Genomic DNA, 18372 nt, shown 5'->3' with positions numbered 1-18372 from the left:
AAAAGCTGAGTTCCCTCTGACAAGCCCAAAAAATTATCTTCTCACACTAACTAGACACTCCTTATCTTGAAGCCCACTCAATGAACAAAAGAATAGAGAAGAGTTGGGGTTAATCTTACTGTGAGCTGCAATATACAGCCAATCACATTTCAGTAAACAAAGAATTTCTATATCATACAAATTCTTAACGTGGACATTGCAAAAGAGTCAGCCTGTGAAGAACAAAAGTGTTTATTATTAAACACACACTACAATGCTTGGTTTTAGTCAAATGACAGATTCCCATATGCGGGATTAAAATGCAGATAGCAGTAGATTGTGTTCTGATGTATGATTTGTCGTCCTCAGCGCAGATTGCTGAAGTAGTAATCATGTGAAAGTCAATATAGTGCTGTATTAACTCTGAAGTTTTCTCATCTGTCTGCAGTCCTGGGCGGAGTTTGTACGGATTGTTGATCCAGATATCATCACCGGTTACAACATTCAGAACTTTGATATGCCATACCTCATCAATCGAGCTCAAACCTTAAAGGTACAGTACGGCTCTTTTCCAAATGCCATCCATCATTAGCTGTGCTTGGTCGCACACATCATGTGTGTGTTGTGGCAATCTTGGGTGGTCTGATAGTGGTTTCCAATGCGATATGCGCTTATTTGCATACTGGTGTTGTCTGAAAGTACACTAATTGCGTAGTGATTAGGACTAAGATTTCAGCTGGTGTTAACTTATCCTGAAGTGTGTCCTCATGTACACCATAGTTGTGGTATTTGCTCCTGAAGACAAAATGTGGGGAGGGGTAGGTGTAGGCTGGGAAAGTGATGAATAATGACAGAATGAGATATGTTTCTTGGTGTAGGCTGGCAGTTAGTTGTTACAGGTGTTTATGCAACTGTTACGTGGCTGATTGTTGGGTGTTCTGTTGATGGTTGTGTTTGCGTGGCTGGAGCAGAGGAGGTTGCTAGTGTTGGCTGAAGGGACCATGAATATTAGCTCTTGCGACTGGGACTTGATTGTCACTGCTGATTAGAGAGGAGGTGGGTACTAGTACTCTCTCTCGGGCAGATGGCTGCCCGGGCTGCCAAAATGAACGTTGTGTGACTTTGCTGGTAGAAGGGGAGGTAGGTGCTGTTTGCTGATTTTGTAGTCCTGCTGATACTGTAGTGTGTGTTGCTGTTAGCTGACAATGGATGTGGGTAGATTTGACATGTTTTCTGATGTTGAGTCTAGGTGCCCTGTGTCTCATGTTGGAATGAAGGGCAGTGTGTGCTGGTGTTGCCTGGAACTGTGCCGTGTGTTATTGCCTATGAACAACAAAATGCCAGTACTGATAAACTCTTTTCTTTTCTATACGTCCCACATTGACGTCAAACAATGTGACCACAAGACCTTTTGTCTTTTTTTGAATCAATCAAAATGTATTTATCCACATAGTCATTTCTATGGATTATTGAAAGGTATTAAAATGTATCCACATACCAAAATTTCTTTAGAAAAACACATATCAACAGATCTCCCATACCACCAACTGTAACTGTTTTTCACACTCACTGCTTCATTTCTGTTCAATTCTACAATCGCACCAAACTCATTCCAGCAGCCTCACTACCATACTCACTAGAACGTACAAACATTTAACAAATAGCATGAACAATTTTTTTAACACTTTTTGAACACAAGACCAAAGGTGCATTAATTTAAAAAACCTTACACAGAATTTAAAACAATTTGCATAGATGTAAACACTCTATTGGTCACAAATAGGTCGACGCGTTTTGAACACCCAAACGCGATTAGCGGTGTTCTCCTCAGGACCATCAAGCTAAATTTCAACACTAGATCAGCCGATCTGTGTTTCTGCTGGCAACAAAATTCTTTCTTTTCAAAGTAATCGTGGACCGCTTCCTGCTCCGGTTGTATCAGGCTGGCGTGTCCTCCTTTTAAATCACTTTCCAGGCTGTACACGCCTCGAATGGTGATTTGACGTGGCACATAGTCTTCGTTATATCCTTTCTTTGTGGCTAAGGAACTTAAATTACTTCGTCCTCCGTGGTGAATACCCGTAGGCTTCCCAGCGCTGGCTAAGAGATAGTGTTGCTTCGGTATCAGTGGAGAAACACAAGGGGAGCATATAGCCATGCTTTTAGCCTGTTTCTGAACTGTAATTCATAGTGTAACCATCTTAATTCTATGGGGGAGCGTGTTCCAAAGTTTGGGGATGAGCCTGCTAGTATTCACTAGCTGTGCATTGTATGATGTTTTGATGGATTTAGGGTGTGTGCACTAGGGTTGTTAGGTGGTGATAAGCTCATTTTACTATGTGTCCTTTCTGTCTTACAGTGATGTGTTGGTTAACATGCTGAGCTATGTGTTTTCGGTTTAGCATGCCAGTTCTGCCAGGTGTGCTGGTGGTGCCATGTGCCTCTTGTTGGTTGTCAGTGTGCATGTCTTACCAGCTCTCTTGGCTCCTGTCTTTGCAGGTCTTCACATTCCCCTATCTGGGGCGAATTCGGTCCATGAAGTCAGTGATCCGTGACTCTGCCTTCCAGTCCAAGCAGATGGGGCGTCGGGAGAATAAAGTAATAAACACTGAGGGCCGTGTGCAGTTCGACCTCCTGCAGGTACTACACATGATAATGATAATGATTTGCTTAGTTCACTGACCTGCTGTTGCTCTATCCCTCTACGAGGGCTGCTTCTGACCTACAGAGAACTAGGGGCTGACTGTCAAAGGTCGTGGCCAGTACTGTAACCCGAGAGTACTAAAATCCGACCTTTTGATTGCACCAATATGCCCGATATCAACTTATTACCACCAGAGAGATAATACAGCTTAATTGTCTTAGCTGGCTAAAATGTGAGTCTTAAGGGTGAATAGCAATAAGTGTTTTGGGCAGTATAATTATGTACAAATGAATGCTGTTTCCAGACTAGTGCAGTTGTTAAGGAGAAAAGAATAGTTAGAACGCAAGCAGAAGTTAAAGGGACCAAAAGAATCAACACAGCATAATTTAACAAAAGGCTTTATATGAGGAGAAACCTGGCACATAGCTTGTTTTATTCGATTCCTAGTTGATTGGCCCTGTTGTTGTTTGGTGCAGAATTCATTTTCCTCCTGGGATGCTTGTGTGTAACATTGTGATATCCTGAAGCTGGACCTAAACTAAGGAAGGCAAGCTAAGCTTTGTGTAAAATCTCAGAACTTGGAACCTATTTGCTAAATACTTGTAAAGTCAGGTTACCAGCCACAGACCTAGCTGTTGCTTTTCACTCCCCTTACAAGCACCCTAATCTTTCTCCCTTTCTGTTCTTGTAAGTGAAGCTCTCAAAAAGACCTCTGTTGTGCTGTTTATTGGTGGCATCCATGCCTTGAATCCAGCTTTGTTTGCGATTACCCTCGAAACAAAGAGGATAGCATCAGCCAGGTAGACTCATGGCTCCTCTCCAATGTTGAGTCGGTTGATGAGCAAGCTGCAAGATTACGTTTTGTTAAACCATTTTATAGTACATTTGATTATTTTAAAAAGCCTTTATTGACGCATAAAGTGGCGACTGTAACAAACAAGGATCATTTATCCCAGAGTCACTGAAAAGTGAGGCTACAGAGAGTAAAAGCAGATCCTTAGATAGGGTATGAAGCAGACTCATTGCTGAAGCTTCATTGCTGCAGAAAGTCACGGTCATGCACCCAGTATACTTTGTCTAAGCAGGGTAGAAGATGTCTCACTTTGCACATACATCCCTGAACCCACGTATGCTGCTAGGTGAGTTTAGCACCTACTGTTAAGAGTTGTATATCAAAATCCTCTTGCAACGTTTGGAGCTGAAGAATTGTAGCATTCTGGGCTCTCTGACCTGAATATAACTTCCTCTTCTTCCATGCAGCTGGTCTATTCCCACTGACCTTTTCTAAGGTGGGGAGTTTGCATAAGGTAAGTCACTAGTGTGCTGCGTTACTGAGGTAATCATCAGAGCCACCTATGTCTCTCATGCTTCTCCATTCAACTGCTCTTACTCACACTACCTCTCCATTTTTCCATATTTTTCATTTCTGATGCATTGTCTCTCCAGAGATTCCTCACCTAAGAATATCTCTTAGGCACCAGACTGGGTGTGTAGATGTTTTGTAGCAGTGCCTTGCTGCTCTGCGCTACTCCAAACAGCCCCGAAGTCACCGACCCACCCATGTGCTCTGACGTCAGTATCTTGCCTTTTCCCTTTCTACACATTCCGACGCAGAGCATAAATAATTGTTGGTAATAGTGTGCTGATCACCAGCTTAGGACCTTTTTAAAAATAGAAGCCACTCAACAGAAGAAGAAGGTGGGAGGGCAGTGAGGATTCTGCTGTCAGGGTATCAAATACAAAAAGCATTGCCGAAGATAAGTAACTTGCACTTCTGATGGATACTTCTAACCACAGATTTTTCACCTTAGAATAGATACAAAGCAATACCGCGTGAAAGTAGAGGGTTTATGGTGTGTTGCAGACCTGAGACGGTGGAGTGTCCTTTCTGCCGGATCAGACTCTCAAAACAGTAGTCCTTCATGAATGTATGCACTGATACCCAGCTCGCAGCTTGGTAGATTTGAAGAATTAGCAACCCTGTGCCAGTGCAGTAGTACCAACATTGGCCCTGGTGTGGTGGGTTCTCAGACTTTATGGGGCTGGACTTGGTCAGTGTGTGGCAGATTTTCATGCACTGGACTATCCACCTCGACATTTCCTTTATTCCACCACCGCCTATTTCTTTGCTCTTGAGAACCCCACAAAAAGTTGATTGTCCACTCATTGGTCCTTATTACTATGTATAAACTTAAAGCACTTTTGGGGTCTAACTAATGAAGCCTCTCATTGTCTTCTGAGGAGTTAAGGAGACCACTGAGCGTTGGTCGAGTGATGGATTGCCTAATATGGGGAGGGGTCATGAGTTTTGGTAAGAAGGCTGCTCGAATCCTCAACACCAATTTGTCAGGGAAAAACATGATCAAGGAAGAATGCATTCACATGGTCTGTAGTTCACTCATACTCTAGGCTAGCGTAAAAGCCTTGAGGAAAACAGTCTTGAAGGTGAGGAGGCTGGTTGAGCAGCAATGTATAGTCTCGAGAAGGCGTACACATGAGAAATGTTAAAGGTCCCACTGTGACATCACAAATGGTCTGAGAGGGAACGTATGTCAGTCAACCCTTAAATAAACTGCATCACAACAGGTGATTTAAACGAGGATGGTTGGTCCAGCAAACATAGAATGGCCATAAGGGTCGAATAGTAACCTTTGACGGTGCCCAGTTGTAGGAAGCTGACTCTGTATATATTATACCAAAGTAAGGTATGGTGTGCACGGAGTCCTGTGGTACCCCAAAGGTAGGCAGAGGTAAAAATAGATAATAACTTATTCTCGATTTGTGGTAGTGTGGGTGAGCAGTAAGGCTTAATCAGAGGGTAGTGTTAAGCATTTATTGTACACACCCAGGCAAGAAATGATTTCCCACACTCAAAGACTGAACTAAGACCAATTTGGTTGTATAAAAATATTATTTGATTTGTATTTTATTTTCTAGAACCAAGCCAGGCCTGGTACAGGTAAGTATAATAACACTTTGCAAGAATAATGCAGTTACATACAGTTGAATGCAATTGGATTGGTTACAGGTAAGTCATGTGTTTGTAAATCAGTTTAAATTACTTTTCAATTACTTTTCAGATACTTTTCAGATTACTTTTTAAGTTACTTTTTCTACTCAGTGGGATATGCCTAGATATTACACGGGGTCATTTCGTAGAGAAAAGGTAAGTAAATCAGTTTTTCGTGTATATTTGCAGTTTCTTAGAGTTTCATACCTACCAACTCCACACTTCGAACAATTTTCACAAGAGAACAATTTTCACAAGAAAGCAGTCAATGCAGTCCCATGGGAGTGTGGTAAATATTTCGTTACCGGTACTATTTTTTATGCGGTAAAATCTATCAAGAATAACTCAGTAAATATAAGAGGCAGAATCCGTGGTATTAGAGGTTTAAAATTGCTTTATTCCTATACAAAGGAAGACAATTCGAATTGTGGGCCTTCTGTTCCATCACCACGAAAGTTCAGGAAGGAAGGACGCATATATTATTGACAGTTAAGCGGTTTTATAGAAAATGCATTACAGTGAAACAGATGCAAGAGGCGTGACAGCTGATAACTCAGATAAACTGTACTTACGTAACTAAACATGGGTGTAACTAAAATACGTCATTTAAACATGATGTCACAAGTGGGTGGATCCATAGAAGAATCCTGCAATGTCAGCAGAAATATGTGGCAGAGATGCGCACGCAGCCGCATGACGTGTGATTGACGTGCAACTAGAGGGTGAAGGGGACTTGACATTTAGCTCTACATGTGGAGACAGAAGTCTGGGGTTATGTCAACCTAATTCCAAATCATATCTAATATCCTATGTTTAAAGAACTGTGTTATCCAAAAGGAAAGGTCTCTTAGGATAGAATCTTATTCTATACTGACTATACTGACTGTTAGTGCGTGTACAAGCGTCTAAGTGTCTACACTAGATGCGAGGGGGTAGGAATATTCCATGGTAACGGGGCTATGAATTACTTGCATGAGGACAGCGAGGCCTGGCCCTTTGCACGGTAGCTGGAGGAATGTTTACCTAAACTGCTAGACAGGAATGCATCGGATGAGGAGCGAAGGAGATAATCTTGAAGGTGAAATACAGTTTTTGGCAGGCGACAGGCTGGATCAGGCACCGTTAGCCGCGCAAGGAGTAAGACAAAGTTCATGGTCGCAGATGCAGGCTCAGACTGGAGCTTTCAGAGGCAGAAGGCAGGAAAAGGCTTGATGACAGAATTCGGGCCTACTCGCCTGAATCTGTGAAATGTGGAAAGTGAACCACATAAAGTCGGTGGCCTTTCATACTTAGGAATGGAATATCTGACCCATTCATGGCGGATCTGAAAGAGGACATGTTGACGGTGGACGCACATATGTTTGCGTCTTCAGAACTGGAGCAGGAGGGAACATACATGTACTTATAGCATGCACATGGAGCCGTTGGGGTCTACGATAGGGGACATAACTGATCACAAAATTCATATTTCCTCATTCCCTCCTTGTCCCCTTCGGACCCTTAGGAGATATCGATCTTCATCAATCCATCGATCTGTTCATATAGCATCATTTGTTCTTCTTTCTTCTTCCGGGATCTCGAACGAAAACTTGGATGTGGGATACACGAGGTGGCACACAGACCACAAATCGCTGGCCCACATTGTAGACATAAGCAGCAACTGAATAGTATGAGAAAGCCAATACCTAGGAAGGATAATATTCTCCATCCCCAGGCTGACAACACGCCCCAGAACCAACCGGACCAAGTCCAGGTGCCTGGACTCTGGTGTATCTGGCTTACAATCTTATGAAGGCGGGTTATGGCTTTATATACTGACGGTGAATTTTCTGGTATGAAAATGCAACAACTTGATCCGATGACCCTACAAGCTCCGCCCCTATCGGCCAGGATGACGTCAAGGACAAGACGATTTTGAAGCACAACAATCCGCATAGCAGACTGCTCTTCTGTTAAATTGCCTAAGGCGGAAATAGTTTCGTTCACTACTGCTTCAAGGGTTCTGGTTAATCTACGTATCAGCTTACTATTAGTGACTGTACCTATATAGGGAAAGAAACCTTTATTGAAATCTGTGTATTTCTCCCATGCTGTTTCAGTGTAATCGACAATTGGGAGATCTCTCTGTTGTCTATTGTGTACTAAATGAGTATTTCTATGATAATCAGGAGGAGCTAGGAAAACAGGTGGTAGAAGGAATGCTATGTAACAGGTACCATCCCAATCTAAAGGTAGACATATATATGCGGTCTGGCCACATATGAAGTAGGAATGATGGGAAGCTCTAAATGTAGACTTGCCTTGATCACTGAATTTTATTACAGTGGTGCATTTACTGTGGCCCATGTGTATGGAACCATTCTTTCTGATACATAATTCCCCTTTTACTGGGAATACTGACATGGCGGGCAAGATAGGTGTAGCTTCAGATTCAACGTTCAGGATCATGAGGTTAAGTGTAAAATTACCTAATCCATATACTTCATTTTCTAGATCAGTTCCTGTTCTTTTGGGAAGTCCCTCCTTGTTAGGGTAGCAGACTTTAAGCAAAACTAGGTTCAGGTTTCCCCATACCCAGTTGTCTTGATAAACTGCGGAATTTGAATCTAGGGTATTAATCAAACTAAACCATGCTCCACAGGAGCCATTGTGTGTGAACGGATAGGGAAAGAGGGGCAAGACTCCCTTATAGTTCTGATAGGGAGGGAGTCGGCCACATATCCAACAATTTGTGGCATTGCTGGTTTGATGGGAATGATGTAGCATACTAATGAATGTGTTGTTGCGCAGCGCAAATCTATAGGACAACTCATGCGGAGGAAATTCACTAAAAGAATGTTCTGCAGTTATATTGTAAGCACGTTTAAGAATAGGGTAATACATGTGCAATAGTATGCTAAAAATAATAATCAGAAGACTTAGAAAAAACAAAATTAATAATGTTACTGTACAGTGACTACGAAGTGATTTACAATACGCATGCTTTTTCAGCTGCTTTCGCTGATTCCTTTCTCTATTCCGGTCTAGAGGATACATGTCAGAGACAAATTCAACCGATTCACCTTGGAGAGGACTTAAACAATCAAATTGTCTGACTTATTAGACCTCAATTTTAGTTTATAGATTTCTGAGTTCGATTGCTCAACCAAGGGGAGCTTTGAGTCTGTCTTTGAGGAAATACAGGGTTTAGTCTCTATATTGGATGGTAGTCCATAAAATTTCTTGATATGACTCGAGTGCAACCATCCTTTTCTTCCCTCGATTTTCACGGCTGTCCTTGTGGTGAGTAAAACTAACTTCGGTGACTTCCACCTAGGATCCAGTTGGGTCTTCCGGTCAAAGTTCCTGACCAGCACCAGATCCCCAGGAACCACGTCATGGGGCTTCACCTCAGTATTATCGGGAAAAGCTGCGGATACCTGTGAACGACAAGATTGTAGTGCAGACATCAAGGAAGCCAGGTAATCTGTCAGCATATTACAGTCAACGTCAGTGATTTTACGAGGTATAGGCGTCCCCCCACATATTTGGTGGTCTACCGAAGATCACCTCATACGGGGATAGCCCTGTTCGAGAATGTGCTACCATTCTCATGTAAAAGAGCGCAACTGGTAAGGCTACTATCCAATCGACTCCTTTTTCTCTACATATTTTGGACAATCTAATTTTTAAAGTTTGATTATGGCGTTCTACGAGACCTGCTGCCTCGGGATGTCGGACACAGTGAAATTTCCATTGATAGCCTAATAGAAGGGAAACGTGTTTCATTAGTTCGGATGAGAACGGCTGGCCGTTATCTGAGTAGACAACACGTGGTAAACTGTACCGTGGGAAGAATTCTCGAACTAACTGTTTGGCAGTAGTCGGGGCAGTGTAATCTGAAACCGGGTATGCTTCTGTCCAACGGGAAAGAGCAATAGACAACTACGAGAACATATTTGAATCCTCGACATCGTTCCATCTGGATATAATCCATCTGGAGGACTTCAAAAGCATGATTAGGAGTTTGAAATCCACCCTGCTCTACGGGGATGCTTTTACCTGGATTAAACTGACAACATATCATACAGGTACGAACTTTTTGTTTAGCTGCGGCTCGCAAGTGTTTGTTGAACCAAATGTGTTGAATGCTGTCTAGCATTGCTTTCTCTCCTAGGTGTGCTGGACTATGTATAGTGTTAATGATGACTTGGACCATTGAGTCGGGAAGAAACCATATAGATTTTTCCTTCGTCATCCATCCCTGATCTGTTTGGATCCCTCCTAATTCAGTCCATTTCTTTATTTCTTCTGGTGTAGCATGTGTCTGTATGTCAATTACATCAAGGGCGGGATCCTTAACTGTCATGCAATGTGTTAGTGTCGGGACTATTGTCTTTGTCGCGTCAATTGTGAGAGTCTGATTCTGAGCAGTCTGTTTAGCTGTTCTGTCAGCTAGGTCATTACCCTGAGAAATGATATCGGTAACTTTTGTATGGGCTTTGCATTTCATAATCGATATTTCAGTAGGTAGATGAATCGCATCTAATAGGGCTTGAATGAGGGGTCCGTGCTGGATGTGGGCACCGTGAGAAGTTAAATAACCTCTCTCTCGCCACAGTACGCCGAAGTCATGGACGACTCCGAAGGCATAACGTGAATCTGTGTATATGTTGACTTTCTTATTTTTGGCTTGGATACAGGCTTGTGTCAGAGCGATGAGCTCTGCTGCTTGAGCTGACAAAGTGTTAATACGATTTGTTTCAATGACTTCAGTGTCTGTTGTGACTGCGTAAGCGGCCACTAACTCTCCTGTACTTGCTCTCATACATGACCCATCTACATACAATGTCAAGTCTGGATCTGACAAAGGGATATCTGTCAAGTCTTGTCTGGGTTTCGTCGTGATAGTGATAACTTCAACACAATCATGTGCCAATGGATCTGTTCCGCTCACTGGTAACAGTGTGGCAGGATTTAACGTATTACAACGTCTGATTTCTATGTGTGGCTGAAACAATGTCAGTTCGTAACCGGTGAGTCTCGCTATAGTCAAGTGTTGTGTCTGTGTGCGGTTCAAGAGAACCTCTACTGCGTGTGGTACTTGTACTGTCAATTGATGTCCTAACACTATGGCATCGCTTTGTCTGATTGCTAAAGCTGTTGCTGCCACCGATTTCAGGCACGCAGGAAGAGCCTGAGCTACTGGATCTAATGTACTAGAGAAATAAGCACATGGTTTGTGTGATCCTGCTTGTTCCTGAGTGAGTACTGACAAGGCAGTACCTTCGCGTTCTGTAACAAAGAGTGTAAACTGTTTGCTGTAACATGGTGTTGCTAGGACAGGTGCTTGGCATAAAGCTTTCTTTAAGCTTTCAAAGGCGTGTGTATGTTCTTGAGTCCAAGGGAGGACAGTCGATGTGGCTGCCTCCTGTGTTGTCAACTGGATGAGTGATTTTGCTAGAAATGCATATTGAGGGATCCACTGCCTACAGTATGAAGTGAGGCCTATAAAAGCCCGTACCTCCTTTTGTGTCTTGGGTGGTGACATGTTAGCGATTAACTGGATGCGGTCGGATGTAAGCTGCCTTCCCTCCTTGGACAGCGAGTGCCCAAGGTAAACAACTCGCTGGACACAGAATTGCAGCTTAGAAGGGGACACCTTGTGCCCCTTGTCAGCCAAAAATTTTAAAACCGTCAGTGACGCTTTTTCACATTCATGTTCGCTTCGGGCGGTGATCAGCAGATCATCGACATATTGAAGCAAGGCAGTGTTAACTGGCATGTGGATACTGTCAAGTTCTCGTTTCAGTGCTTGGCTATAGATGCTGGGGCTTTCTGTAAATCCTTGAGGTGCGCGTGTGAATTTAAAACTTTGTCCATTTAAACTAAATCCGAATAAATATTGACTTTCCGGATCAATTGGGACACTAAAGAAAGCATTCTTGAGATCAATTACAGTGAAGAACGTTGCTTCTGAGTCAATAGCTGTGAGTAATGAAGAGATATCTGGGACCACGGGGTATTGTGGCACAATACATTTATTTAATTTGTGCAGATCAATAACTAATCGATATACTGGTGGAGCTTTTGGATCCGTTCTTTTAAGAATCGGAATTATCGGAGAATTACATATATTGGAGTCAGTTTCGACAACCACTCCTTGTGCAATGAGCTCGTCAATGATTTGCAGTAAAGCCACAGCAGCATCGGGGGGTAACTTGTATTGTCGCATTCGTGGTAATACTATTCCTGATTTCAGTGTAACTCGATATGGTGTAATATTCATGCAACCAACATCAGTGGGGCCTTGTGCCCATAAATGTGTAGGTAAATTCTGCAGTCGGTGATCCATGTCTCTGGATACGTAGTGACCTTTAAAGTCACGTAAAAATAGTCGTACTCCTTCCGGAGAACAACATATTATAGCTCCTAGAGCTTTCAATGTTTTTATGCCTAACAAGTTTTCTGGACATGATTTAGTAAGCAATAAATCTGTAGTACGTGTCAATGGACCAATCGTAAGTGGAAGAGGTTGTGTTACATCATTAATTATAGGTTTTCCTGAGAATCCAAGGGAAATATTCTGTGAGCCTGAGAGGGGTGCCCCTGGAACTTCACTACGTCTTATAGTTGTTCTGCTTTCCCCTGTATCAAGTAAAAACTTTCTGTCTTCCCCTAATAGTTCACTATGTACATAAGGTCCCTCTTGGTCTACAGGAACCTCAATAAGGGGTAAGCCAACTTCCCTCTCTAGGCTATTTCATGTGTATCGCTGATAATCGGGATAATCTGCTTGTGCATACTGATACATCTGTTGGGTCGTTGCTTGTGTTGCAGCAATAGGCTGCGCTTGTGGTGGTGCTACAATTTGTTGTGGAGCTGCCTGTTGCGGAGCTAGCTGTTGCGGAGCTAGCTGTTGCGGAGCTAACCTAGGTTGTGCATGCTGAGGTATTTGTTGTTGATTCTGATCCTGTCTAGGTGGACGTGGTCTCTCATGTGTTCTACCTGTAGCAATATTATGTTTCAGTACTGGACAATCGTGTATATAATGACCTGGTTGTTTACAGTAGTTGCATGTCCCTTTCGCAGGGCCTGCGGAATCACCCTTTTGATGACTATCGGCTGGAACTGACTGTGCAACAAGCATTTTCATTTTTGTATCTTTCATACGTCTTTGTTCGTGTTCTTGTTCTTCTCTAATTCTATTGTGATGATATTGTAACATCTGTAACATCTGTGATGGGGTATTACCTTGCCAGGTACTTTCGAATTTCAATACTCTATTCTTAACTTGTAGCAGAGAATTTTCAACTAATTTTGTCACAAACAGATGTGGGTATGACTCACTACTGGCTTTTATGCCACTATTTATACCAAAACATTTTTCAAATCGGGAATAGAAATCACTAGTATCTTTGTCTGGCTTTTGTTTACAGGCTGAGATTGCACCCCAGTCTTCCTTTTTCGTAGTTAATAAACGTGGCAGTACCTGTATTAGTAATCCTGCTAGTGCTGTAGTCTTTTCCCCAAGCCCTGCTCCTGCAGCTCGGGCCTTTTCTTCGTTTTCTAATGCTGTCCAATCTATCTTTTGGTCTCCCACCTCCCATTCTTTTTCTTTGAGTTTTTCATAAACACCGGCGGGTAATAGGACTTTTAATATTTTCATAATATCGGGGTAGGTATACTCTCCCATGAGTAACATGTCTTTTATCTCACGGTGGAAACCTGCTGGGTCCTTGTCATGGCTGGGTACTACTTTCTTCATTTCTAATAATTCTAGTTTAGTTATAGGCGTATACACAAACACGCGTGTAAAATTATCACCGGCACCCCTGATTGGGTGCACTTCGCGTAACGGGTTCTGTCTATCTATGTGATACATTTTTCTTCCCATGATGGGAACTGGAACGTGTTCTGGGCATACGAAATTTAAATATTGGTTTCGGGATTCTAGTATTTCTTTAATCAAATCAGTACCTGACCCTTTCCATATGTTCGTGAGTAGTTCTGTCAATATGTCAGGTAAGGGTCCTGGATCGGAGTGTTGGCTTTTATATAATATAAGGAGGTGTTGAATCATGTATATACTAGCTAAACGCTGTTCATATGGATCTAGATTCAGAAACGTGTGTGCAAGTACGTCATCATTGTATTCGCCGGGACTGTCAGCCCATTGTACTGCTGATCTGGCTAATTCTTGTTCGTCCATGGAATCGAGCATATGGTACCCCCTTCGATCTCGGAGTAATTTATCAGCGGCTTGGAATAAGTGTTATGGGGATTTTGTATTTAACATAGGGTTTGGAAAATGTCTATTATATTCTGGACGTATTGGACGTACCGGATCATTAAAACCTCTGGTATTATTATGGGGTTTTCCTCTACTTACATAAGCTATCGTTTCTACTTGCTCTGACTCTTGCTCCTCCTCTTCTCTGTTTAGGTCAGCGACGTCTACCTCTAATCTTTCTTCGTGTATTCGTTCTACTTCTTTGCGGATCTTTCGGTACATAGCTACTATACATAACTGTTTATCATGTCTCCCTTCTGATATATTCCGGCCCCAAGTGACAAGTTTTTGCATTTCTTCCGGATTTACCCCAGGCCGGTCTTGATTTCTGATTACACAGTTTATGAGGAAACGTAACAATTGTCCCTGTACCTCCGCTTTCTGGTACTCCATGGCTCTGCTAATACTTTTAGGACTTCGCCCTGACTGGACAAAGTGATACATACTTTCTAAATGTGTAGTCATTCCTGGTAGCTTCGTTAAATATATTGCAGCTCGTCGAATACGCAATGATGACAGCAGCATTTCGTCCCGTTTACCGGGCACAGGATCATATCTACAATCTACTAGAAGTTCCTTAAGCATGTCGGGAGTTGCTAGTTTGGGCGTACGTTGGAGGGCTAAATCTCTAAGAGTCTGTTTATTTCGCGGCGGAGTGGCAAACATGTCTGTCGTACCTCCTGTAGCACCGTCTGAGGTGCTAGGCACGAAAGGATTCGTTGGGTGTAGGATTGAGATTGTGGATGCGGGAAAAACTGTAGAAACGGACGGGTCTGTTGGAACTTGTGTAGGAGTTTGTAATCGCGGGGATACAGACGGATGCTCTTGGTGTTGAACACCATCGGCAAGCGGTGTGTGTGGTATGGCATTAGCATATTCGGGAGCAGCGTCATCTAAATAGGAGGAAAGAAAAACGTCCCTTGCTGTTTTGGGATGTGATTTGGGATGTGCTTTTATCGGAAACAATGGAGGTGGCAAGTCTTTTGGTATTTCCTGAGTAGACTTAGGTAACCCTTCGGCCAGAAGTGGATACATACCATTCATAAGGGCGTTTCTTTGTCTATCTACTTGTTCTGAGTTTACTCGAGTACCTTCCTCAAGTAATAGATTTTCTCGAGTTTTATTTGAATTCTCTCTACCTTTCTCTTCCTGTCTGTGTGCTTTTTCTGTACGTCTGTATGATTCTTTACGCCATAATTCAATAGCATCTTTCTGTGACTGTCTGGCTTTCTTTTTCCATAATTCTTCTTCTACTCTCATGATGCAATCTGCATCCCAGGTCCCCGCTGCGGGCCATCTCTGACTCTCTGGTAATTCTTTGGTGTAGTCCACCCATAAATCAAGAAATAATACGGCATCTCGACCATGCTTATGATACATAAAGTATCCTGGAGTATCCCTAGGTGGAATGGGAACGGCTTCTTCGAGTACACCTTTTCTAGTTTTGATCTGTCTTAGTTTCGAAAAGAGCGGCATCTTTAGATCTTGTTTCTAGAACACACTTTATACAAGAAAACACAATAATGAACAGTCATTCACACCACAATGTATAGAACGTATTTAAAACATTTAACGTTTAACAGTTTTAACGAACAATGATAACTAATAAAAAACTAGTTATTGACATTATACTGACACTAGATGATACTTATTTATATGCAAGACATACTATATTACTATATATACTGCTAAACAGTACAGATACACTGCTAAAACAGTGCAGACCGGATTTGTGTACCCAAACCCGTCTTGACCGGCACAGACTATGTGCACGTAAAATGCCTCCCCGATAATGGTACTCACCGGGTAGCTCGGAACGGAAGGCCTCGGAACGGAACTGAAACTGGACCGGACTGGACTCGACTCGACTGGACTCGGAACTTCGGAACCTGGCGGGACTCTGTATACCTCGGATCTTGCTCTCTCAGCTAGGCTCTGGTCGGGATACTTCGCACTTCTCACCGCCTCGTCTGGGTGTTGATCGCAGCCTCAGTCGTCCCCGCTTGGCCGGAGGGAGATACAGGAAATCCTGCGGGTACGCGTTTTTGTCCGTTCAGCTGTGGCAGGAGACCGGGCCTGCAACGCACCGCCGGCGCGTGAGATGAGAAAGTGTCCCTGTTCGGGCGCCAATTTATGTGGTAAATATTTCGTTACCGGTACTATTTTTTATGCGGTAAAATCTATCAAGAATAACTCAGTAAATATAAGAGGCAGAATCCGTGGTATTAGAGGTTTAAAATTGCTTTATTCCTATACAAAGGAAGACAATTCGAATTGTGGGCCTTCTGTTCCATCACCACGAAAGTTCAGGAAGGAAGGACGCATATATTATTGACAGTTAAGCGGTTTTATAGAAAATGCATTACAGTGAAACAGATGCAAGAGGCATGACAGCTGATAACTCAGATAAACTGTACATACGTAACTAAACATGGGTGTAACTAAAATACGTCATTTAAACATGATGTCACAAGTGGGTGGATCCATAGAAGAATCCTGCAATGTCAGCAGAAATATGTGGCAGAGATGCGCACGCAGCCGCATGACGTGTGATTGACGTGCAACTAGAGGGTGAAGGGGACTTGACATTTAGCTCTACATGTGGAGACAGAAGTCTGGGGTTATGTCAACCTAATTCCAAATCATATCTAATATCCTATGTTTAAAGAACTGTGTTATCCAAAAGGAAAGGTCTCTTAGGATAGAATCTTATTCTATACTGACTATACTGACTGTTAGTGCGTGTACAAGCGTCTAAGTGTCTACACTAGATGCGAGGGGGTAGGAATATTCCATGGTAACGGGGCTATGAATTACTTGCATGAGGACAGCGAGGCCTGGCCCTTTGCACGGTAGCTGGAGGAATGTTTACCTAAACTGCTAGACAGGAATGCATCGGATGAGGAGCGAAGGAGATAATCTTGAAGGTGAAATACAGTTTTTGGCAGGCGACAGGCTGGATCAGGCACCGTTAGCCGCGCAAGGAGTAAGACAAAGTTCATGGTCGCAGATGCAGGCTCAGACTGGAGCTTTCAGAGGCAGAAGGCAGGAAAAGGCTTGATGACAGAATTCGGGCCTACTCGCCTGAATCTGTGAAATGTGGAAAGTGAACCACATAAAGTCGGTGGCCTTTCATACTTAGGAATGGAATATCTGACCCATTCATGGCGGATCTGAAAGAGGACATGTTGACGGTGGACGCACATATGTTTGCGTCTTCAGAACTGGAGCAGGAGGGAACATACATGTACTTATAGCATGCACATGGAGCCGTTGGGGTCTACGATAGGGGACATAACTGATCACAAAATTCATATTTCCTCAGGAGAAAACCATGTTATCGACTTAACGGTAAGTACTTAAGTTTGGGAGTTGGTTTTGTGGGGTTAGAACCAGGGTTCCCCCAGGGTCGAGGATGCACTCTCAAAGCACCCTCAGTGGCCCTAAGGCGGCTGAGTGCAGAGTGCTGAGGCCCAATGTTATACAATGGGGGATAGGGGGCCTCCGGTTGGTGGCTACTCACAAGCAGGCCACAACGTTGTGGGAGCAAAGCTACTGGACTTAGGTTCAGGGTAAAGGAGGATCCGATTTAGCACCCAAGGTGCACCCACAGCGGCACGGGGAGCGGGTGCTGGGTGCTGTTTTGGCATCGGGTGTCCTGTTTTCAATGGAAGTTGCCAGTTTGGGATTTTGGCTGCAGGCTCAGTCCAGGAAGTCTTCCGGGGGAAACCAACAGCTGGGCAGGTAGGTTGAAGGGTTGGAGTGCGGACGTAGATGCACCGCCGGACCTCTTCTTCAGGGCAGCTGGGTGCAGGGGGGGGGGGGGGGTTCCTCTGTGTACAGGCTGCAGGCGATGTCTGGGAGTTATGGAAGGGTCAACCCACAATGGACTTGGACTTTGGAGCGTTGGGGGACCTTGCTGGGACCGGTGGGCCACTCTGATTCGGGCTGTAGGCGTCGGGTGCAGTGGTTGTTCCAGGCGTCTGGTTTCTTTGTCCTCAGCGGTTCGGAGTCTTTCTTTGGTGTTTCTGTTGAACAGAGCTGCTGTTCACAGGAGATCCGGTCTTTGTTGAAGGCCGTCAATCCTCTCAGGGGTTCTGGAGGTCACTGGCTGCAGGACAAGGTGACCTTTGGCGCAGGATCTCTGGAAACTGCAGACGGGCCAGTAGGGCTGGGCCAAGTCAGTTATTTTCTGCAGTCCACATTGCTGGGCGTCTTCTTTCCTCCTCCTTCTTCGTAGGTTGCGGAAATATGCCTTCTTGGTTCAGTGCGTCCCCTAAATACTGAATTTAGGGGGCGTTTTAGGAGTCTCGAGGTCAGTAGCCAGTGGGCTACTGACCTTAGGGTGACTACACCCTTGGTGTGCTCACCCCACGTGGTGGAGTGGGCACAATCTGTAATCCTGATAGTAGAGTGCCTGCCTTCTGCAAGATGGCTGGTACTGAAGTGTGGGCTTCACCTCGCCCT

General features: G+C 43.7%; 1 protein-coding gene across 2 annotated transcripts in view; it reads left to right on the top strand.

The window, feature by feature from the left end:
• POLD1 (DNA polymerase delta 1, catalytic subunit) overlaps positions 1-18372 on the top strand; it is a 509877-nt gene that overhangs the window by 138757 nt on the left and 352748 nt on the right. For both annotated transcript variants that reach the window (XM_085616214.1, XM_085616215.1), the window contains exons 10-11: positions 428-532; positions 2479-2619. In XM_085616214.1, the coding sequence (XP_085472340.1) occupies positions 428-532; positions 2479-2619 (246 nt within the window). The remainder of the gene's footprint in view (positions 1-427; positions 533-2478; positions 2620-18372) is intronic.

This window comes from Triturus cristatus, chromosome 7 (assembly GCF_964204655.1).
Source record: "Triturus cristatus chromosome 7, aTriCri1.1, whole genome shotgun sequence".
NCBI lineage: Eukaryota > Metazoa > Chordata > Amphibia > Caudata > Salamandridae > Triturus > Triturus cristatus.
Note: the sequence above shows the minus strand (reverse complement) of the source record. Positions and strands in the feature narration are given on the sequence as shown.